Raw genomic sequence first — 19,231 nt, forward strand, 5'->3', positions numbered from 1 at the left:
TTCTATAATTATAATAGGCGTGAGGTGTGGGGAACCTAAAGGCTCCATTATGAGCCCTGTGCTGTTTTTACTCTATAGTTTCTCAATACAACACTTATACATACACTACTAACATACACACCCATTATTTATATACATTTTATTTATATAGGATATTATTCATTGGCCTACCCTCATCACTTCCTTCTGAAATCTCTAAGAGGTAGGTCAAGATTTCTGATCCACCGTTGTCTTGTGGAGGATCTGCAAAGAAACGATTAATATCAGCAACACACACACATACACACACACACACACACTCTCCAGTTGTACAGTATCTGGGCTCTGTGAATTCTCACCCCAGCTGACGGTGAAGCTGTAGGGAGTAACTGGTTCCTGAACGCTGGGGCTGGATGGAGGTCCTGGTTTATCTGGACTCGTCGTGCAGACCAGTACCTCACTGGGACCACTCCTCCCCTCTATACTGGAGGCTATCAGCTACAGCCGGAAGAGAGAGAGAGAGAGGAAAATTAAACTAGATATTCTATATACTGTATAGTGGACACTCAACTATTCATAGTAGATCATATAATCATTTATAATAATAACATAACTCATAGTAAATCCTAATATTTAACACTGGGTACAGAACACATCTTACATAATATGTAACAATTCATAATGTGTGAATGACCGCACTCATCCCTCACACGAACTGTTCTCCCTCCTGCCTTCGGGAAGAAGGTACCGCAGCATCCGGTCCAGCACGACCAGATTCTGCAACAGCTTCTTCCCCCAAGCCATCAGACTCCTCAACTGCAGAGACTGAACTGATGGTTTTTCTGTACATGCACACACACTCTTACCCTACTTACCCCAGAAAATGGAAAGCACTAAAAACCCTACTACCTCACTGGACTCTATTGCACACTGTGTAATAGAGTAATTACTACCTCACCTGGTCTTTTTTGCACACTGCAAAATTTGCACACTGTCTTGTTATTTATTATTCTTTGTCTGTATTGTGTTGTATTGTCTGTCTGCACTTTTGTACTGTTGCACTATTGTTCTGTCTACACTGTGTTTATGTGCACCATGGTCCCTGGAGGAACGTTGTTTCGTATATAGCTGAAATGACAATAAAAAACACTTTGACTTTGACTTGATAATGCATACTAAATAATTCATAGTATATTATTTGAAAAATTCATAGTCAGGGAGCAGCAAATAATTCAGATCAGACACTGAACGATTCAAATGCAATATTAAATAATTAATACTAGATACTGAATTATTTTTAATTTAATTTTTAATTTTTATTAAAATCTAGTATACCTAAATACTAAATATTTAAGAGAACACTGAATAAGTAATAATAGACACTAAACAATAGAGAAAAACAAATAATTAATATTAGATACTTAATAATTCATAGTAAGTACTAAATAATGAACATTAGATACAAAATAATGAATAGAGAATACTTTATAATTCATATAAGATGCTGAATCATTTGTAGAGAATACTAAACAATGAATATTAGATACTGAACAGTTATTAGGGAATACTCAATATTTCCTAATAAATACTGAATAGGTAGTAGAGAATACTGAATAATTCATTTTAGATACTGAATAATTAATAGATAATACTAAATAATTAACCTATGACAATAAATAACAGAGAATACTAAATAATTAATATTAGACACCGAATAGTTAATAGGGAATACTAAAAAAGTCTTAATAAATATGGAATAGTTAATAGAGAATACTGAATTATTATCATTAGATACTGAATAATAATAGATAATAATAATTAATTAAAATATGGTACTCAATAATTAATAGAGAATACTGCTTTTTAATAATTAATATTAGATACTGAATAATTCACAGGAAGTCCTAAGTAATTAATAGTAGATACTGAACAGTTAATAGATAAGACTGAATACATTTTAGTAGATACTAAAAATTGGGAGAATACTGAATAATTAATATTAGATTTGATATTGTATAATTCATAGAAAATACTAAACAGTTAATATTAGATACTAAATTCACCGACAAAGGTTGCTAGGAACCTGGGTGTTCTGGTTGATGACCAACTCTCCTTCACGCACCATGTGGCCTCAGTTGCTCGGTCCTGCCGCTTTGAGCTCTATAACATCCGAAAAATTAGACCGTTCCTGACGCAACAGGCCACCCAACTCCTGGTGCAAGCGGTCGTCATCTCACGCCTCGACTACTGCAATGCCCTGCTAACTGGCCTCCCGGCCTGTGTAGTAAAACCACTACAGATGATTCAGAATGCAGCAACACGTCTGGTCTTCAACCAGCCAAAACGGGCACATGTCACCCCGCTGCTCATTGAGCTCCATTGGCTACCAGTTGATGCTCGCATCAAATTCAAAGCTCTTACTATCGCCTACAAGGTGATGTCAGAACAGGCTCCTTCCTACCTGCACTCGCTCCTGAAGGCTTACGCTACCTCCCGGCCGCTGCGCTCCTCCAATGAACGTCGCCTCGCTTTGCCAAACATTCACACAAAGCAATCCAGACTGTTCTCATACAGAGTTCCCCAATGGTGGAACAAACTACCTTCCACTACCAGATCAGGAGAATCTCTCACTATCTTTAATAAACTCCTGAAGACAGAGCTCTTCAAAGAGCTCTTACTCTCCTAACACCTCTAACACACTAACTACTTCTAACCTCATTTCCTTCTTCCTCTCCTTCACTCCTCTATCCTATTATTCCCCTTTGACCTCCTTTTATCCCTATCCAAAGATGTTTTTCCTTTAAACTTATTTTACATTGTACTTGACTATTGTAAGTCGCTTTGGACAAAAGCGTCTGCCAAATGTAATGTAATGTAATGTAATGTAAATTATAGAAGGTTTGACCTGGGTTTTGACAGTGCTGACTGTCCATCACTACGGGCATGTGTGCTCTGTGTGTGTGTGTGTGTGTGTGTGTGTGTCTGTGTGTGTTCTCACTGCACAGTTGGATTAATGCAAACTTTAATTTGTAATAAATACTAATTATTCATGGTGGGTATTGAGTAATGTACAGTATATGCTGTTTTTTTTTTAGTTTTTTTAGTTACTGTAAGTAGAAGTAATAATCAGATTAATGTTTATGGGGATCTATAGGCAGATATATCACAGATCTGACGCTCACACTGTTACTGTGACATGGAAAATAGTGCAGCTGGTTATGAAAGTGATATTTATTCCCATCCTGACTCCAGCTGCTCCTGTACCGCGTCAGCACTCACACACTGTACATAATTACACACTGTACACACTGCGTATAAAAGAGTTCAGAGCAGGGAGCGTAGAGGAGTGTTCAGCGGGAAGTGACATCACACGCTGGAGCTGAGGAGGGGGAGGGGGGGGGGTGGCAGGATGAATAGTAATGGAGGGCAGAGCGCTTCTCGATCATGAGTGAAGGAAGAAAAGCTGAATCACTGCAGCTCAGGTATTGATTAATACACAATCAAATAATCAATCAATAAATCAATCAATCAATCAAAGACTAATAATAAATATCTATTGCAATTCTGCTTAACTGTGAATACGTGATCTAAAGGCAGGCTCCTAAAAAAAAGTTCACTGTTGTTTTGGCCTGCACTCGTTTATTTGTCGTTATATTTTCATTCCTCTTTCCTCCCATTCATTTTTGATCTCAACAAATCAAATCTCACTGCCCTTTAAAAAGGCTCTTAGAGGCACTTTTTAGGAAGTGCACCCCTTGGTAAGAGATCACTAACTGCTAGATCTCTATCTGATGCATTCAAACACACTTTACCCAGCTGACTCATCATATACTATATATATTCATTCACACTTGTAAAGCTTCATTTCTTTCCAAATATCAACTTTTTACTGTGTTATTTTTCCAGCAATATATAGAGGTTGGACAATGAAACTGAAACACCTGTCATTTTAGTGTGGGATTTTAGGTTTCATGGCTAAATTGGAGCAGCCTGGTTGCCAATCTTCATTAATTGCACACTATAGCACCAATAAGAGCTGTAAGAGTGTGAAGGTTCAATTAGCAGGGTAAGAGCACAGTTCTGCTCTAAATATTGCAATGCACACAACATTATGGGTGACGTACCAGAGTTCAAAAGAGAAAGACAAATTGTTGGTGCACGTCTTGCTGGAGCATCTGTGACCCACAGTATCCAGGGTAATGTTAGCAGCATACCACCAAAAAGGACCAACCACATCCAACAGGATTAACTGTGGACGCTGTAAGAGGAAGCTGTCTGAAAGGGATGTTCGGGTGCTAACCCGGATTGTATCCAAAAAACATAAAACCACGGCTGATCAAATCTGTCCGTCACCACAATCAATTATTGTGCTCTAAAACCAGGTGTTTCAGTTTCATTGTCCAACCCCTGTATGTATACAGACAGACTCACTCTGAATTTATACTGGGAACTCCTTTTCAGGCCTTCTACAGTACAGCTCAGACTCTCTCCAGTGTACTTCGGGTGAAACTCAGCTCCCTAAATGCACACAAACACAGAAACACAATCACACAATTAACACAATTACACACAGATGCATTGTGTAAGTCTTCTTTACTAAACTTAATTTAAACTGAATACTTTGTGCTTTTTCATGAAAGAAATGATGAATGACGAAGGAACCACGTAATGAAAATTGGCCAAAATATGAATACAACATCTAAAGCACTGGTTTCTATGGTATAACTGAGTGGATACTACAGTCTTGCTCGATTATTGATAAATACTGCTAGGTGGCTGCTACAGTGGTTGCTGTGGTGTTGCTAAGCAGTTGTTATAGTATATGAGGATATTCGCATTATATCATCACTCAATCTTTAATCTGGTAGCCAAAGTGATGGTAAGTGTCAGTGAGTGCCAGTTAGTGTCAATGAGTGCCGATGAGTGCCACCAAAAGCTGGAGTGTGAATGAAGCTGAAGCTGAAGTGCTGAAAAGTGTCAATGAGTGCCTGTAAGAGTTATGTATGTTGGTAAGTGCTGAAAAGTGTCAATGAGTGCCTGTAAGTGTCATGTATGTTGATAAGTGCTGAAAAGTGTCAATGAGTGCCTGTAAGAGTTATGTATGTCGGTAAGTGCTGAAAAGTGTCAATGAGTGCCTGTAAGTGTTATGTATGTCGGTAAGTGCTGAAAAGTGTCAATGAGTGCCTTTAAGTGTTATGTATGACGGTAAGTGCTGAAAAATGTCAATGAGTGCCTGTAAGAGTTATGTATGTCGGTAAGTGCTGAAAAGTGTCAATGAGTGCTTGTAAGAGTTATGTATGTCGGTAAGTGCTGAAAAGTGTCAATGAGTGCCTGTAAGTGTTATGTATGTCGGTAAGTGCTGAAAAGTGTCAATGAGTGCCTGTAAGTGTTATGTATGTCGGTAAGTGCTGAAAAGTGTCAATGAGTGCCTGTAAGTGTTATGTATGTCGGTAAGTGCTGAAAAGTGTCAATGAGTGCCTGTAAGTGCTATGTATGTCGGTAACTGCTGAAAAGTGTCAATGAGTGCCTGTAAGTGCTATGTATGTCGGTAAGTGCTGAAAAGTGTCAATGAGTGCCTGTAAGTGCTATGTATGTCGGTAAGTGCTGAAAAGTGTCAATGAGTGCCTGTAAGTGCTATGTATGTCGGTAAGTGCTGAAAAGTGTCAATGAGTGCCTGTAAGTGCTATGTATGTCGGTAAGTGCTGAAAAGTGTCAATGAGTGCCTGTAAGTGCTATGTATGTCGGTAAGTGCTGAAAAGTGTCAATGAGTGCCTGTAAGTGTTATGTATGTCGGTAAGTGCTGAAAAGTATCAATGTGTGTCAGTAAGTGCATGTAAGTGTAGCATGCGCTGTGAGTGCCGGTGAATTCGGGTGAGTGTCAATGACTGCCAGTAAGTGTCAGTAAGTGACTGTAGGTGTTAATGAGTGCCACTGACCATCAGCGAGTGCCAGAGAGTGTAAATGAATGTTCGGTTACTAGAGTGTTGATGAGTAACAGAGTGTATCAGTATGTGCCGGTAAGTGCCGGTATTTCCTGGTAAATGCCGTACATTTCCATCTTCCTGTATCTCCAGAGTGTACGTCAGCGGTTCCTCAGCACTGCAGCCGTGCGGCCGGCTCCACTCCAGCATGATCCAGCTCACGCCAGCCCGAACAAGCCGTGGAACACCGGGCAGCTGGGGCAAGGATCCACTCGTACAGAACACCACCTCCGGACTGAAAGGACTGAGAGAGAGAAAACGAGATAGCAAGTGTGTATGTAAAAAAAAAGGCATTTCTGGTTGTGTACAGATGGTTCATGAAAGTAAAAACTGTATAAATGTACCTTTAAAGAACAAGCTACAACAGTGTTTATAAGTATATTGGCAGTTTCTTAACAAATTGTTAAACCCTCATAGATGTCAAAACTGCACTTAGAACATACAGCAGGGGTTCCCAAACGTTCTCATACTGGGAACAACTGCTGCCTTGGTTATCTGTAACCTAGCAACAGCCACTAACCAATACAGAAGGAATAGCAAAACTGAAATGATGGAAATGATTCTGTGGGACAGAAGGAACTAGGTGGTAATAAGCACTGTGAGAAAGCAACTGACCAACGATGGGTAGAACAGAAAGCTGTACGACCCTTTAAGTCTGAGGAAACTGACCATATTGAGTCTGAGGAAACATGGAAACTACAAAGTCTGAGGAAACATGGAAACTACAAAGTCTGAGGAAACATGGAAACTACAAAGTCTGAGGAAACATGGAAACTCCTGAGTCTGAGGAAACACTGACCTTACTGAGTCCAAGAAAACATGGAAACTACTGAGTCTGAGGAAACATGGAAACTACAAAGTCTGAGGAAACACTGACCTGAGTCTGAGGACACAATGAAACTACTGAGTCTGAGGAAACAAGGAAACTACTGAGTCTGAGGAAACAAGGAAACTAAAACTACTGAGCCTGAAGAAACATATGAACTACTGAGTCTGAGGAAACACTGAGCCTATTGATGTCTGAGGAAACACGGAAACTACTGAGTCTGAAGAAACATGGAAACTACTGAGTCTGAGGAAAAACGGAAATTAATAAATCTGAGGGAACACAAACTCTGAGAGTCTGAGGAATAAAGGAAACTACTGAGTCTGAGGAAACACTTAGCTTACTGAATCTGAGGAAACATGGAAACTACTGAGTCTGATGAAACATGGAAACTACTGAGTCTGACGAAACATGGAAACTACTGAGTCTGAGGAAACATGGAAACTACTGAGTCTGAGGAAACAGTGAGCTTACTGAGTGTAAGAAACATACACTTTTGAGTCTGAGGAAAACTTGACCATCTTGAGTCTAAGAAAACACTGCCCCTACTAAGTCTGAGGAAACACTAAAACTACTGAGCCTAAGGAAACAGTCCACTGAGTCTGAGGAAAGACAGAAACTACTGAGACCGAGGAAAGACAAAAACTACTGAGTCTGAGGATAAGTTAACTGTACTGAGTCTGAGAAAACATTGACTTAATTGAGTTTAAAGAAAACATGACACAACTGAGGAAAGTTGACCCTACTGAGTCTGAGAAACCACTTTCCATAATGGGTCTAAAAAAAGACACTGCAGGGTCTGAGGGAACTTTGACCCTTCTGAGTTTAAAGACGAACATGACACTACTGAAGAAGTCTGAAGAAACACTTACACTACTTAGTAGGGAAACACTACTGAATCTGAGTCTGAGTAACCACAACACTACGTTTAAGGTACTAAAGACATCCCTCAGAGGTTATTGAAGGTGCCACCTTGGTGACAGTTTGGTTCAATTTCTGTTACTGGAAGTGTATTTACAGAAATATGTTATTGACTTTGATGCCATACAGTCTGAGCAGATTCGGATGTCTTGGAGTGGAAGGATGTGTCTGATCATTTCCATGACAGATTTCAGTAGGCGAAGGGAACGGCTGGCGTACGGGAACATTTCAGAGAGTTTTTCTTGCAGTGTCCAATATTAAACCCTGCGCCCTTGCTACGCTGACATTTTCATTCAGTTTAAATCTGAGTGATTGAGTTTATGGCCCTACAGAAACCCGACACACACACACATTTCTCCGCAGGGCATGAAGAAACAGAATTACAGCCCCACGGTCGGACCAACCGAACCCACTATTCCACCCTAATTCACCTCAACCATTCTGCCTCATTCTTTACCATTCAGCATCCTGGAGAGTGTCCAAACCGCTCGCTGAATACAAAACCTCTTAAACACTTATTAAGAAGTTTGGAAACCAGAGTTCAGGTTTTAGCATCACTTTCAAAGTGAGAAAAGGCCGCCTGCATTAAAGCGAAAGATTATTGAAAAATCAAACTTTGTCAGACATGGCCAGCCATGTCCTGTTTGATGTTTAATGACTTTGTTTAGTGCTACATGGAACTACAAAAGTAGGTAGATAATATGTTATGGAATTTGATACCTCAGCAAATAGCACTGAAGTTGGGATGGTGTGGTTGTGATGTGGTGGTTGGGTTGTGGTGAAGGGTGGGGCTGGGTTGTGGTTGTGTTAGTGAATTGTGGTGAGGTGTGGTGTTGGGTGGTTGGGTGGCAGTGGTTTGGTGGTGGTAGTGGTGGGGTGGCAGTGGTCCAGTGTTGTTGGTTGGATTATGGTGATGGGTGGGCTTGTGAAGAGATTGGATGTAAAGGAGATGGTGGGGTGTGGTGGTGGCTGGATAGGAGAGATGGTAGGGTGTGGTGGTGGGGTAAAGGAGATGGTGGGGTTGTGATGTGATTGTGTTGGTGGGTTATGTTGTGGAGGTTATTGAGTTAAGGTGGATTTGTGGTTTTGGGGGTGGCAGTGGTTGGGTGGTAGTGGTGTGGTGGCAGTGGTCGTGGTTGTGTGTTGGTGGTGGTTAAGCTATGGTGATGGGTGAGGTTTTATTGTGGTGGTGATCGTGGGGTTGTGGTGGTGGTGAAAGTGTGGTGCAGTAGTGGTTGGGTTGTGATGTGGTGGCGACTGGGTTGTGGTGGTTGCGTTTTTGGTAGTGGTTGGGTTTTGGTGCAGTAATTGTTGGGTTGTGAAGACTGGTTTGTGATGGTGCAGTTGCAGTGGTGATGGTTGATTGGAATAGTGGTTTGTGGTGGTTGGGTTGTGGGGTGTGGTGTGGTGGTTACATTTGTGGTAGTGGTTGGGTTTTGGTAAAGATTGGGTTGTGATAGTACAGTTGCGGTGGTGGTAAGGTTTGTGATGGTTGGGTAGAGGAGGTGGTGGGGTGTGGTGGTGGTTGTTAGGTTGAGGAGATGGTGGGATGTGGTGGTGGTGGTGGTGGTGTAAAGGAGATGGTGGGATGTGACGGTGGAGGTTAGGTAGAGGAGATGGTGGGGTGTGGTGGTGGACACCAAGAGAATTTGTGGTCAAAGCATCACATTAATAGCACCAACAGCAGGAGGAGGAGGAAGATCAGTGTCAGTTGAAATAAAGGAGAGCAGCTTGAGAAAAACACAGCATACTTCACCCTGATGGCCTTTACCGACAGGAGCGAGAGAGAGGCAGCACGAGGGAGGGAAAGAGAGAGTGATTGCAGAGCGAGACAACAGGGGGAGGTGAGGAATAGATACACTTAAAAAAGATCCACCCAAGAGAAACTAGGGGAATAGAGGGAGGGCAAGAGAGAGAGGCAGGAAGAGAGAATGAGAGTGATCATGATTTTTAAATGAAACTTCATCCTTTATAACGGAAGGATGAGGGATGAGGATTATCAGACTGTGGGTGATCATCAGTTTGTTTTCATACACGGGGGGAGAAATTCACTTTAACATTTCACTGCTAGATGCAATACATCTTCTTAGTTTGAAAGACATTGACCTTACAAAGCCAGACCTAGTGGGAAAAATGACTCTACAGAGGAACCACTGCCCCTACTGAGTTTCAGGAACCACTGACCCTACTGAATCTGAAGAACCACTGACCCTACTGAATCTGAGGAACCAACAACCCTACTGAATCTGAGGAACTACTGACCCTACTGAATCTAAGGAACCACTGACCCTAATGAGTTTCAGGAACCACTGCCCCTACTAAATCTGAGGAATCAACAACCCTACTGAATCTAAGGAACCACTGACCCTAATGAGTTTCAGAACCACTGCCCCTACTGAAACAGAGGAAACACTGCCTCTATTGAATTTGAGGAACCACCGATCCTACTGAGTGTGAGGAACTACTGATCCTATTGAGTCTAAGGAACCACTGACCCTACTGAGTCTAAGGAACCATTGACACTGCTGAATCTGAGGAATCACTGACCCTACTGAATCTGAGGAACCACTGACCCTTCTGAGTTTGAGGAAACACTAACCATACTAAATTAAGAAGAACCACTGACACTGCTGAATCTGAGGAACCACTGACCCTACTGAATCTGAGGAACCACTGACCCTACTGAATCTGAGGAACCACTGACCCTACTGAGTTCCAGGAACCACTGACCCTACTGAATCTGAGGAACCACTGACCCTACTGAATCTGAGGAACCACTGACCCTACTGAATCTGAGGAACCACGCCCCCACTGAAACAGAGGAAACACTGCCTTTATTGAATCTGAGGAACAAATTTCTTGGTATACTAAAACATAAACATTAGAGTACCATTAACTGGAGCTAAGGGGCAGAGCCCAACTGCTGAACTAAACTGTACACTTGGCACAATGCAGTCACACAAGTATTACCCTCCTGGCAATAAACTCTTGTGAAACCCAGACTCTTAATTAAACAATACATCTAACAATACAGCTAGTCAGCCTAAACTTTTAACTACATATTCCTGACTAACATATTCCTGATTTCAGCTATGCTATATTTTTCCACTTGTACCATTTTGGTGGTGCATGTACACTAAATCTCAGAGACAGTGTGAGCTGCAGGACATTACCTGGTCCCGATGTCATTCCTTGCAGCTAGTCTGAACGTATATGCCATGGCTGGACACAGACGCATCAGCTTGTAGTGTCTCTGGTTCCCGAAGTAACATTCTCTGAAAACATTGTTCTTCTTGCCCTGTAAGAGAAAGAGAGTACAGAAAGAAGAGGCTTGGAGAACAGTTGGAAGAAAACAACAACGTCACCTCAATAGCAGTGTTCTCCTGCTCCGCCATACGCCCCCATAATCACACTGATTAATGGAATCAGGGATGCCACAAGAGGAATCATTTTCCAGGTACAGTTGTTAGCTTCCTTTCTGCATTCTAGAAATACACCAAAAGTGTCCAAAAGTATCTATAGAAGCCGTGCAATGTGTCTGAGCAAAATGACCACAATGACGTTTCGGTAAAGCGTAGAATGACCTGCTTTACCAAAAGTTCTACCTTGATGTCATTTCTCCACAAGACGTTTTCCCAGAGGATTGGCAAACTGAAGTCTAGTTTCTATTTTAAAATATTTTAATTTATTTTTTCCCCATTTTTCTCTCCAAATTACACGGCCAATTACCCAACCCAATCATTACGACTCCCCCTATCACTAGTGATGCTCCAACACACCAGGAGGGGGAAGACTAACACACGCCTCCTCCGATACATATGAAGTCAGACTCCGCCTCTTTTTAAACTGCTGCTGATGCAGCATTACCTAGTAGCATCACAGCGCTAATGCTCTGAGAAAAGCGCAGCGACACGGTTCTAATACACCAGCTCACAGACGCAGCTTTGTGCTGATCAACATCACCCTAGGAGTGATGAGGGGAAAGAAAGACCGCCATCTACTGTACCCACCCAGAGAGAGCAAGGCCAATTGTGCTCTCTCAGGAATCTGGCAGCTGATGACAAGCTGCATGACCGGGATTCGAACCTTAGTTTGCCGGACCACCTGGAGTCCTTAATCCACACTTTTAAAGGCGCCAATACTATTTTCCAGCCCTGCTTTTTGGTGTCGTTCCAATACACACAAAGGGAATAAACATGTGTATTATAAAACAGGTGTAACTGCAATAATTGTCTCGTCAAAATCCTTTATATCCTGTAAGATAAATTAATTTTCTTTATCACAATAAAAAAGGGGTGGAGTTACCTCGTCCCACTCCAGCAGGTAGCTGGTGATCTTCGATCCGTTGTCAACAGGAGGCTGCGGAGAGAAAAATGAAGACGTCACATGACCGCAGGAAGATATTTATTCTTATTACAGTTCTCATTTCCTCTTGAGATGAGTCACACAACAGGCCCGGCGTTCGTTCGGCGTTCTGAAGCGAGGGCTTCAAGCGGCGGGACGGGCAGATAAAGCGACCCGTTTAGCGTGACGGAGGAGCTTCTATCGAGCCAATCGGACCTCCTGATGCGAAACTCCCTCCGGATGGAGACGCGCAGTGTTTTATAATGACTTTACGACAATACCGCCGACTTTACTGCCGCACGACCCAATTCTACACAGACCTGCTCAGATTTTACACACCATTTCAGCTCTGATGGAAAATAGCTTCAGCAGTCATCCACAGAGTCTCGTTTCTCCTGCTGTTTAAAACATAAAACCAGTTAAAGTAAAGTGGGACAGTTCAGAAAACCAGTCCGAACCCCAGAGCTCAGCCAGGACTGAGTCCATAAAACACCAGTTCTGTGTAGAATTGAATAGATTTTCTACTGTACTGATGAACAATTTAACTCTGAATGATCAGAGTAAAGAATGTTCTATCTATCAGCATTAAGAACTTGATCAGGCCAGTGAAGCAGTACGATCACCAGGTTGGTTATGAGCTAAAACAAGCTGGTCAACCAGTAAAACCACCTGCTTTTCCAGGTTAAGGAAAGTTTTTACCAGCTTTACAACACAGGTTAATAAAATATATATTAAATAACGAATTAATTAATTAATAGAATCGTCTTTTTATAAAAAAAAATTACCCACCAACTGTGATGAGAATCACTTTCTTGATACTACACGGACAAAGATATTTGTGCACACCTGTGAATGATTGAATTTAGGCGTTTCAATATTAAAAATGTGTGTGTTTTGCATGTGTGTGTGTGTGGAGTAAGTGTTTGAATTAGGTGTGTGAGGCAGTGTTTAAAGCAGGGTGTGTGTGTTGTTTTAAGTGTATCCTACCTTTAACTGCAGTGTGAGGCAGTGTTTGGATAGTTGTTTGAGGAACTGTTTGGAGAGGTGTGTGAGGAACTGTTTGGAGAGGTGTGTGAGGCAGTGTTTGGAGAGGTGTGTGAGGCAGTGTTTTAAAGGCAGTGTTTGGAGAGGTATGTGAAAAGTTTTGAACTGGTGTGAGGCAGTGTTTAGAGAGGTGTGTGAGGCAGTGTTTGGAACAGTGTGTGTGTGTTGTGTTAAGTGTATCCTACCTTTAACTGCAGTGTGAGGCAGTGTTTGGATAGTTGTTTGAGGAACTATTTGGATAGTTGTGTGAGGAAGTGTTTGGAGAGGTGTGTGAGGCAGTGTTTTAAAGGCAGTGTTTGGAGAGGTATGTGAAATGTTTTGGACTGGTGTGTGAGGCAGTGTTTGGAGCAGGGTGTGTGTGTGTGTGTTTGGTGTGTTTAGTGTATCTTACCTTCCACTGCAGTGTGAGGCAGTGTTTGGAGAGGCAGTGTTTGGAGAGGTCTGTGAGGCAGTGTTTGGAGCAGTGTGAGGCAGTGTTTGGAGTAGGGTTGTCACGATACCAAAATTTTGACTTCGATACCGATACCAACTGTAGTATCACGATTTTCGATACCAAAACGATACTTGGAAGAAAAAAAACAATAAAAATATCTGAACATAAAATGTTTATTTTTGACTGAACTGGATTGAACACTGAACAATAGGTGCAAACGTTTTTATTCTAAAATGAAACATTTGTACAAAAAACAAGTTTCGTTATTATAACCTTAACTATAACATAATTATCTAAACACTTCCTAAAAACTAAAACTAAAACCAGAGGTAATGGTAGCCTGACTATGTGAACCTGACGGGCGGGCAGAAGTTAAGTTCTGAATAAGGAAAATAAAGAGACAGAAGAACATTACAATGTTATGTTCATTTTAACACTCACTGCTCCGTTTTATTAATCAACCGTTTACCGTTTTTAATAAGCCCATGTTCAGTGTAACCAGCAAGCAGGCTACGTGCCTGACCACAGATTTGCGAACCACGGGTCCAAAACAAAACTCCTGCACACTCCTCTCCGTGTTAACGTGATTTACTAGCAGTAGCTAGTAAATCTTAGTAAAGCTACAGACAGAGTGTATCTTGACTAACTCCACTAACCTGTCGACTTCTCAGCTCTTTGTAGAGATCAGGGTGCTTGTCTGCTAAATGAATGAGCGAAATATGATCAGAATTATGTTAAATAACACTGTAACATAGAAGCAGAGAACTATTATTTAATTAAAATGATTTTTAAGAACAGCTAAACACAGTGCTGCAGGTCAAACGCGGAGGCGTTCACGTGCGAGAGAGACACAGAGAAAGAGTGAGAGAGTGAGAGAGCGAGAGTGAGAGAGAGAGAGATTTACGTGTTCTGATGTGAGCTACTCACAGGTAAAGGTTCTCTTTGATCTCCTCGTGCTCATATTCTAGTCCCACACATAAGTCTGCAGCTCCCTCAGTGTTTTCTGTCGTATTTTGCGGTTAGCGCGAGCGCTTACAACTAACACCGCGGAGCGCGAGGTGCCGAATCCGCTACTGAATCCGACTCCCGCTTCGCGGACAGAATCGGCACAACACCCCCCGCTGTACAACTGCGGGAGTGAAAACAGCGCTAATAAAGTAGTTTAGTTTCACTTTCAGTTTTCGTTATTTTATTTAAAAATAAAAATATCAATAAAAAACAGATGCCTACATCTCAGACTATTTTCCCACACTTCACTCCTCGCGCCCGTTTTGTCCACAAGTCGCGGACGAGAGACATCTGTTATTCTACACTCGCTGCTGCTCTGCTGGCTTGCGCGTGAATCGATTCATTTGTTCAGAACACTAAGTTTATCTGAATCCTGCCACACCGACTGCTGCGGTGTGAATCAGTTTTCTTATGAACTGAATCAAATCGCGCCTACTAATTTGACTCATTTGAAGCTAGTGACTGGGCTATATACAGTATCGAAAGCATCGAACGCTAAAGAACCGAATCGTTTGTGATGACGTAGTATCGAAAAAGAATCGAACCTTCGGTACACCGTGCAACTCTAGTTTGGAGCGGTGTGTGTGTGTTGTGTTGAGTGTATCCTACCTTCCACTGCAGTGTGAGGCATTGTTTGGAGCAGTGTGTGTGTGTGTGTGTGTGTGTGTGTTGTGTTGAGTGTATCCTACCTTCCACTGCAGTGTGAGGCAGTGTTTGGAGCGGTGTGTGAGTCTGGGAGGTTGGGGGGAGTCAGGACTGCTGCTGTGTGTGGTAAACGTTCCGACCTCCGAACACGAGCCTTTCAGTGAGTTACACACTGCATTCACTCTGCAACACAAACACACACTCAATTCAAACACAACACACTCTTATACTGTAGTTCTCCAGATCAACAAACCTGAACGAAGAGCAGGACTTCTGGAACAGTGTGCGGAAATATTTGGGTACAGTTATAAAATACATGGTTTCAACAAACAAAACCCAACATTTGAAGAAACCTACTGTCCTAGAAACCCTTTAAACATCACACTGCTGAAAGAATTCTGCATGGAGGAGTGGGAAAAGTCTGTGTTAGAGAATGGTAGATGTTTCAGATGTTTCAGATTAAACATAAGTAACAAATATATCAAATTGGTCCCTTACATAAATATAATTGCAAGTTAAGGTAAAAATACATTTAAAAATATTGCGACAAACTCTTAAACTGTATTTGTTTTTTAACTCTTTTACACAACTCTACTGGTGAGATTTTATTCTCCACTGAGTTTAAACACTCGCCTCACACTCCAGCCTGACCTTTTCCTCACGCTGGATATCAGATTCCATTATCCTGAGCTAACGGAGTAAAAATGATCAATACGTCTGAACACTCCTACTGATCAAATACACCGTACCGCTAGAAATATCAACCCCATAATAATAATTCATAAACACTTACAATCAAAACAACATACACTCTTATAAATCAAGCTGCTACAAATGCTTCTTCATCCTTTAGCCTCTAGTCTGGATAAAGGATGAGATACGGTTGGACATGGAGGCATACAGGTTTCTTATGGCATTCTGCAGCACATTTACGCACAGATGTTGCAGCTGGTCCTGTAGATCCTGTTCTACACAATCATAGGTTGATGAAGATGGTGCTCCAGTGACCGGGCAGAACATAGGAGTGTTGCTATCTGGAGGAGACATTAGTGTGGAAACCCATGTTGTGTGTGGATGAGCATTATCCTGCTGAAAAAAGCCAGTTGGAAGTCCTGCCTTTAGAGGCAACACATGTTGCATGGCTGCAGGATGTCCTGCATATGTCGCTGAACTGTAATATCCCCCGTATCACTACTAGAGGCGACTGATTTTCATTTGGAATGACTTCCTATAATATAACACCAACTGTTGGGGCAGTGTGTAGCTCCACAGCAAAGTTAGGATTAAAGTGCTCACCATGAGGCCTCTATACTCTAACCTGACCTTCGTTAAATCACAAAAATTACTTTATTTTTCACACTATAAGGTGCACTTAAAATCCTTTAATCTTTAAAGTATTATCTGCCTATAGCCTGCTCCTAGCCCTGGCTAACACTGCTGGAGTAACATTAGCATTACCCGCGAACCGTGCTCGCTATTTCCCTTTTTCAGAGGTGAGTATTATTGGACTGTAGCCTGCTCCTAGCCCTGGCTAACACTGCTGGAGTAGCATTAGCATTACCCGCGAACCGTGCTCGCTATTTCCCTTGTTCAGAGGTGAGTATTATTGGACTGTAGCCCGCTCCTAGCCCTGGCTAACACTGCTGGAGTAGCATTAGCATTACCCGCTAACTATGGTCGCTATTTCCCCGTTTATAGGAGAGTATTATTGGACTGTAGCCTGCTCCTAACCCCGGCTAGCACTGCTGGAGTAGCATTAGCATTACCCGTGAACCGTGCTCGCTATTTCCCTTGTTCAGAGGTGAGTATTATTTGGACTGTAGCCTGCTCCTAGCCCCGGCTAGCACTGCTGGAGCCGTGCTGGAGCCGCTTAGCCATTTAGCTGCTAATGCTAATGCAACCAGCCTTAGCGCTGGAGAAATTCGGGAATCTAAGCTTACTGTAAATAAACAAAAGTTTAAAAAAGCTTTATTCATCTAAATAAACAATTTTCAGGAGAGAAATCTGTATAGATTAACATCCAGCACTCGTTTTACTTTAAAAGAATGTCTTTTTTTTATTACATTTTTATTTATTTAGCTTAGCTTTACTTAACTTAGTAAGCTTTGTGCCCTTTGATGTTAAGACCCAGTGTCTTTTATCAGACCAAACCAGTAATCATCTACACATCTGTCAGACTTCAGGTTAATGGTGTTTTCCTAGATAAAAAAAAAAAAAAAAGAATAAATAAAAGATGGAAGTGTTGTGTTGGGTTTTGCAGTCGTACCGTACGTGGTAGTCGGTAGCGGGTCTGAGGTCCTGTAGAGCACACTCCAGCTCCTCACCACTGAAATACAACAATACAATTATTATTATTAAGGCTTAGTAATCTTAATTTACCTTCCTTGACAGATAAGACTTCAGTACAACACATGAAATCTGTGGTGCACCACAGGGTTCTGTTCTGGGTCCACTAATTTTTTAATTGTAATATTTGTTGGGTACTGTAATCTGTGGACACACCATCAGCTTCCACTGATACTTACTTACATAAATGTATATTAATACTCTATATATTATGGATGCATGGAATATTTGCCAACCAAAAAAGAACTTGAATAAGTAAAAAGAATGAATAATATATACCAAACCATGACTTATTTATTTGAATTCATGCTTAAGTTAGTATCTGTTTAGCAGTAGTAGAACACTTTGCTCACCACCCTCTTCTCCCTGAAGACCCTGGAATAGCATTACTGAGGTAAATTTACTATTAGAGAAGCACTCCTGAGGTAAATTTAAGATTATAATAACACTACTGAGGTGAATTTGTAATTATAATAGCACCACCAAGGTAAATGTATGACTAAAAAGCACTGCCGAAGTAAATTTATGATTAAAGTAGCCCTATCATGGAACATTTATGGCTAACATATGTTTATTGAACTAGTTTCTTACCTGTAGATGACGCGGTACTTCCCTTCCCGGCCTTTATCTGATACCGTGACTTCATAGGTGCAGGAGTACGGATGACCATTACTGAGCCTGTCCCTGTTCTGCAGACCAGCAGGGGGCGTCCACCTTAACCTGGCTGTTCGGGCCTGTATGCTGCACACCTGGATACAGAACAATAACACACCTTTACACTACGCATCAAAGTATTACACTCCTGTACACTACACAGCTGCACACAGAACAATAACAATACACCTTTCCACACACCTGTACACTACACACCTACACCTCTCCACATCTGTATTCTACACACCTGTATGATACACAACTGCACTTTTTCACACCTGTACAAAGAATAATAACACACCTTTGCAGAGCTGTACACTACACACCTACACCTTTCCACACTTGTACAAAGAACAATAACACACCTTTGCACACACCTATACACTACACCCTTGCACCTTTCCACACCTGTACACTACACACCTACATCTTTCCACACCTGTACACTACACACCTACATCTTTCCACACCTGTACAAAGAACAAAAAAACACCTTTACACACACCTATACACTACACACTTGCACCTTTCCACACCTGTACACTACACACCTACATATTTTCACACCTGTACACTACACATCTGTACCTTTCCACACCTGTACATAGAACAAAAAAACACCTTTACAAACACCTATACACTACACACCTGCACCTTTCCACACCTGTACACTACACACCTACATCTTTCCACACCTGTACACTACACATCTGCACCTTTCCACACCTGTACAAAGAACACAAAAACACCTTTACAAACCCCTGTACACTACACACCTGCACCTTTCCACACCTGTACACTACACACCTACATCTTTCCACACCTGTACACTACACATCTGCACCTTTCCACACCTGTACAAAGAACACAAAAACACCTTTACAAACTCCTGTACACTACACACCTTCGCCTTTTCATACCTGTACAAAAAACAATAACGCTCCTTTCCACACCTGTACACTACACACCTGCACACAGAACAATAACACACCTTTATACACATTTATACACTACACACCTGTAACATAGTATAAAAAAATAACACACCTG

General features: G+C 41.7%; 1 protein-coding gene across 1 annotated transcript in view; it reads right to left on the minus strand.

Moving 5' to 3' along the window:
- Nucleotides 1–19,231, minus strand: part of fndc3ba (fibronectin type III domain containing 3Ba) — a 121,924-nt gene that overhangs the window by 30,712 nt on the left and 71,981 nt on the right. The window contains exons 8-16 of the mRNA XM_049467293.1: nt 18,119–18,276; nt 17,448–17,507; nt 15,226–15,364; nt 12,013–12,066; nt 10,881–11,005; nt 6,030–6,204; nt 4,411–4,497; nt 339–477; nt 172–243 (exon numbers count right to left, since the gene is read on the minus strand). Of these exons, the coding sequence (XP_049323250.1) occupies nt 172–243; nt 339–477; nt 4,411–4,497; nt 6,030–6,204; nt 10,881–11,005; nt 12,013–12,066; nt 15,226–15,364; nt 17,448–17,507; nt 18,119–18,276 (1,009 nt within the window). The remainder of the gene's footprint in view (nt 1–171; nt 244–338; nt 478–4,410; nt 4,498–6,029; nt 6,205–10,880; nt 11,006–12,012; nt 12,067–15,225; nt 15,365–17,447; nt 17,508–18,118; nt 18,277–19,231) is intronic.

The sequence above is a fragment of the Astyanax mexicanus genome, chromosome 18, assembly GCF_023375975.1.
Source record: "Astyanax mexicanus isolate ESR-SI-001 chromosome 18, AstMex3_surface, whole genome shotgun sequence".
Taxonomy (NCBI): Eukaryota; Metazoa; Chordata; class Actinopteri; order Characiformes; family Acestrorhamphidae; genus Astyanax; species Astyanax mexicanus.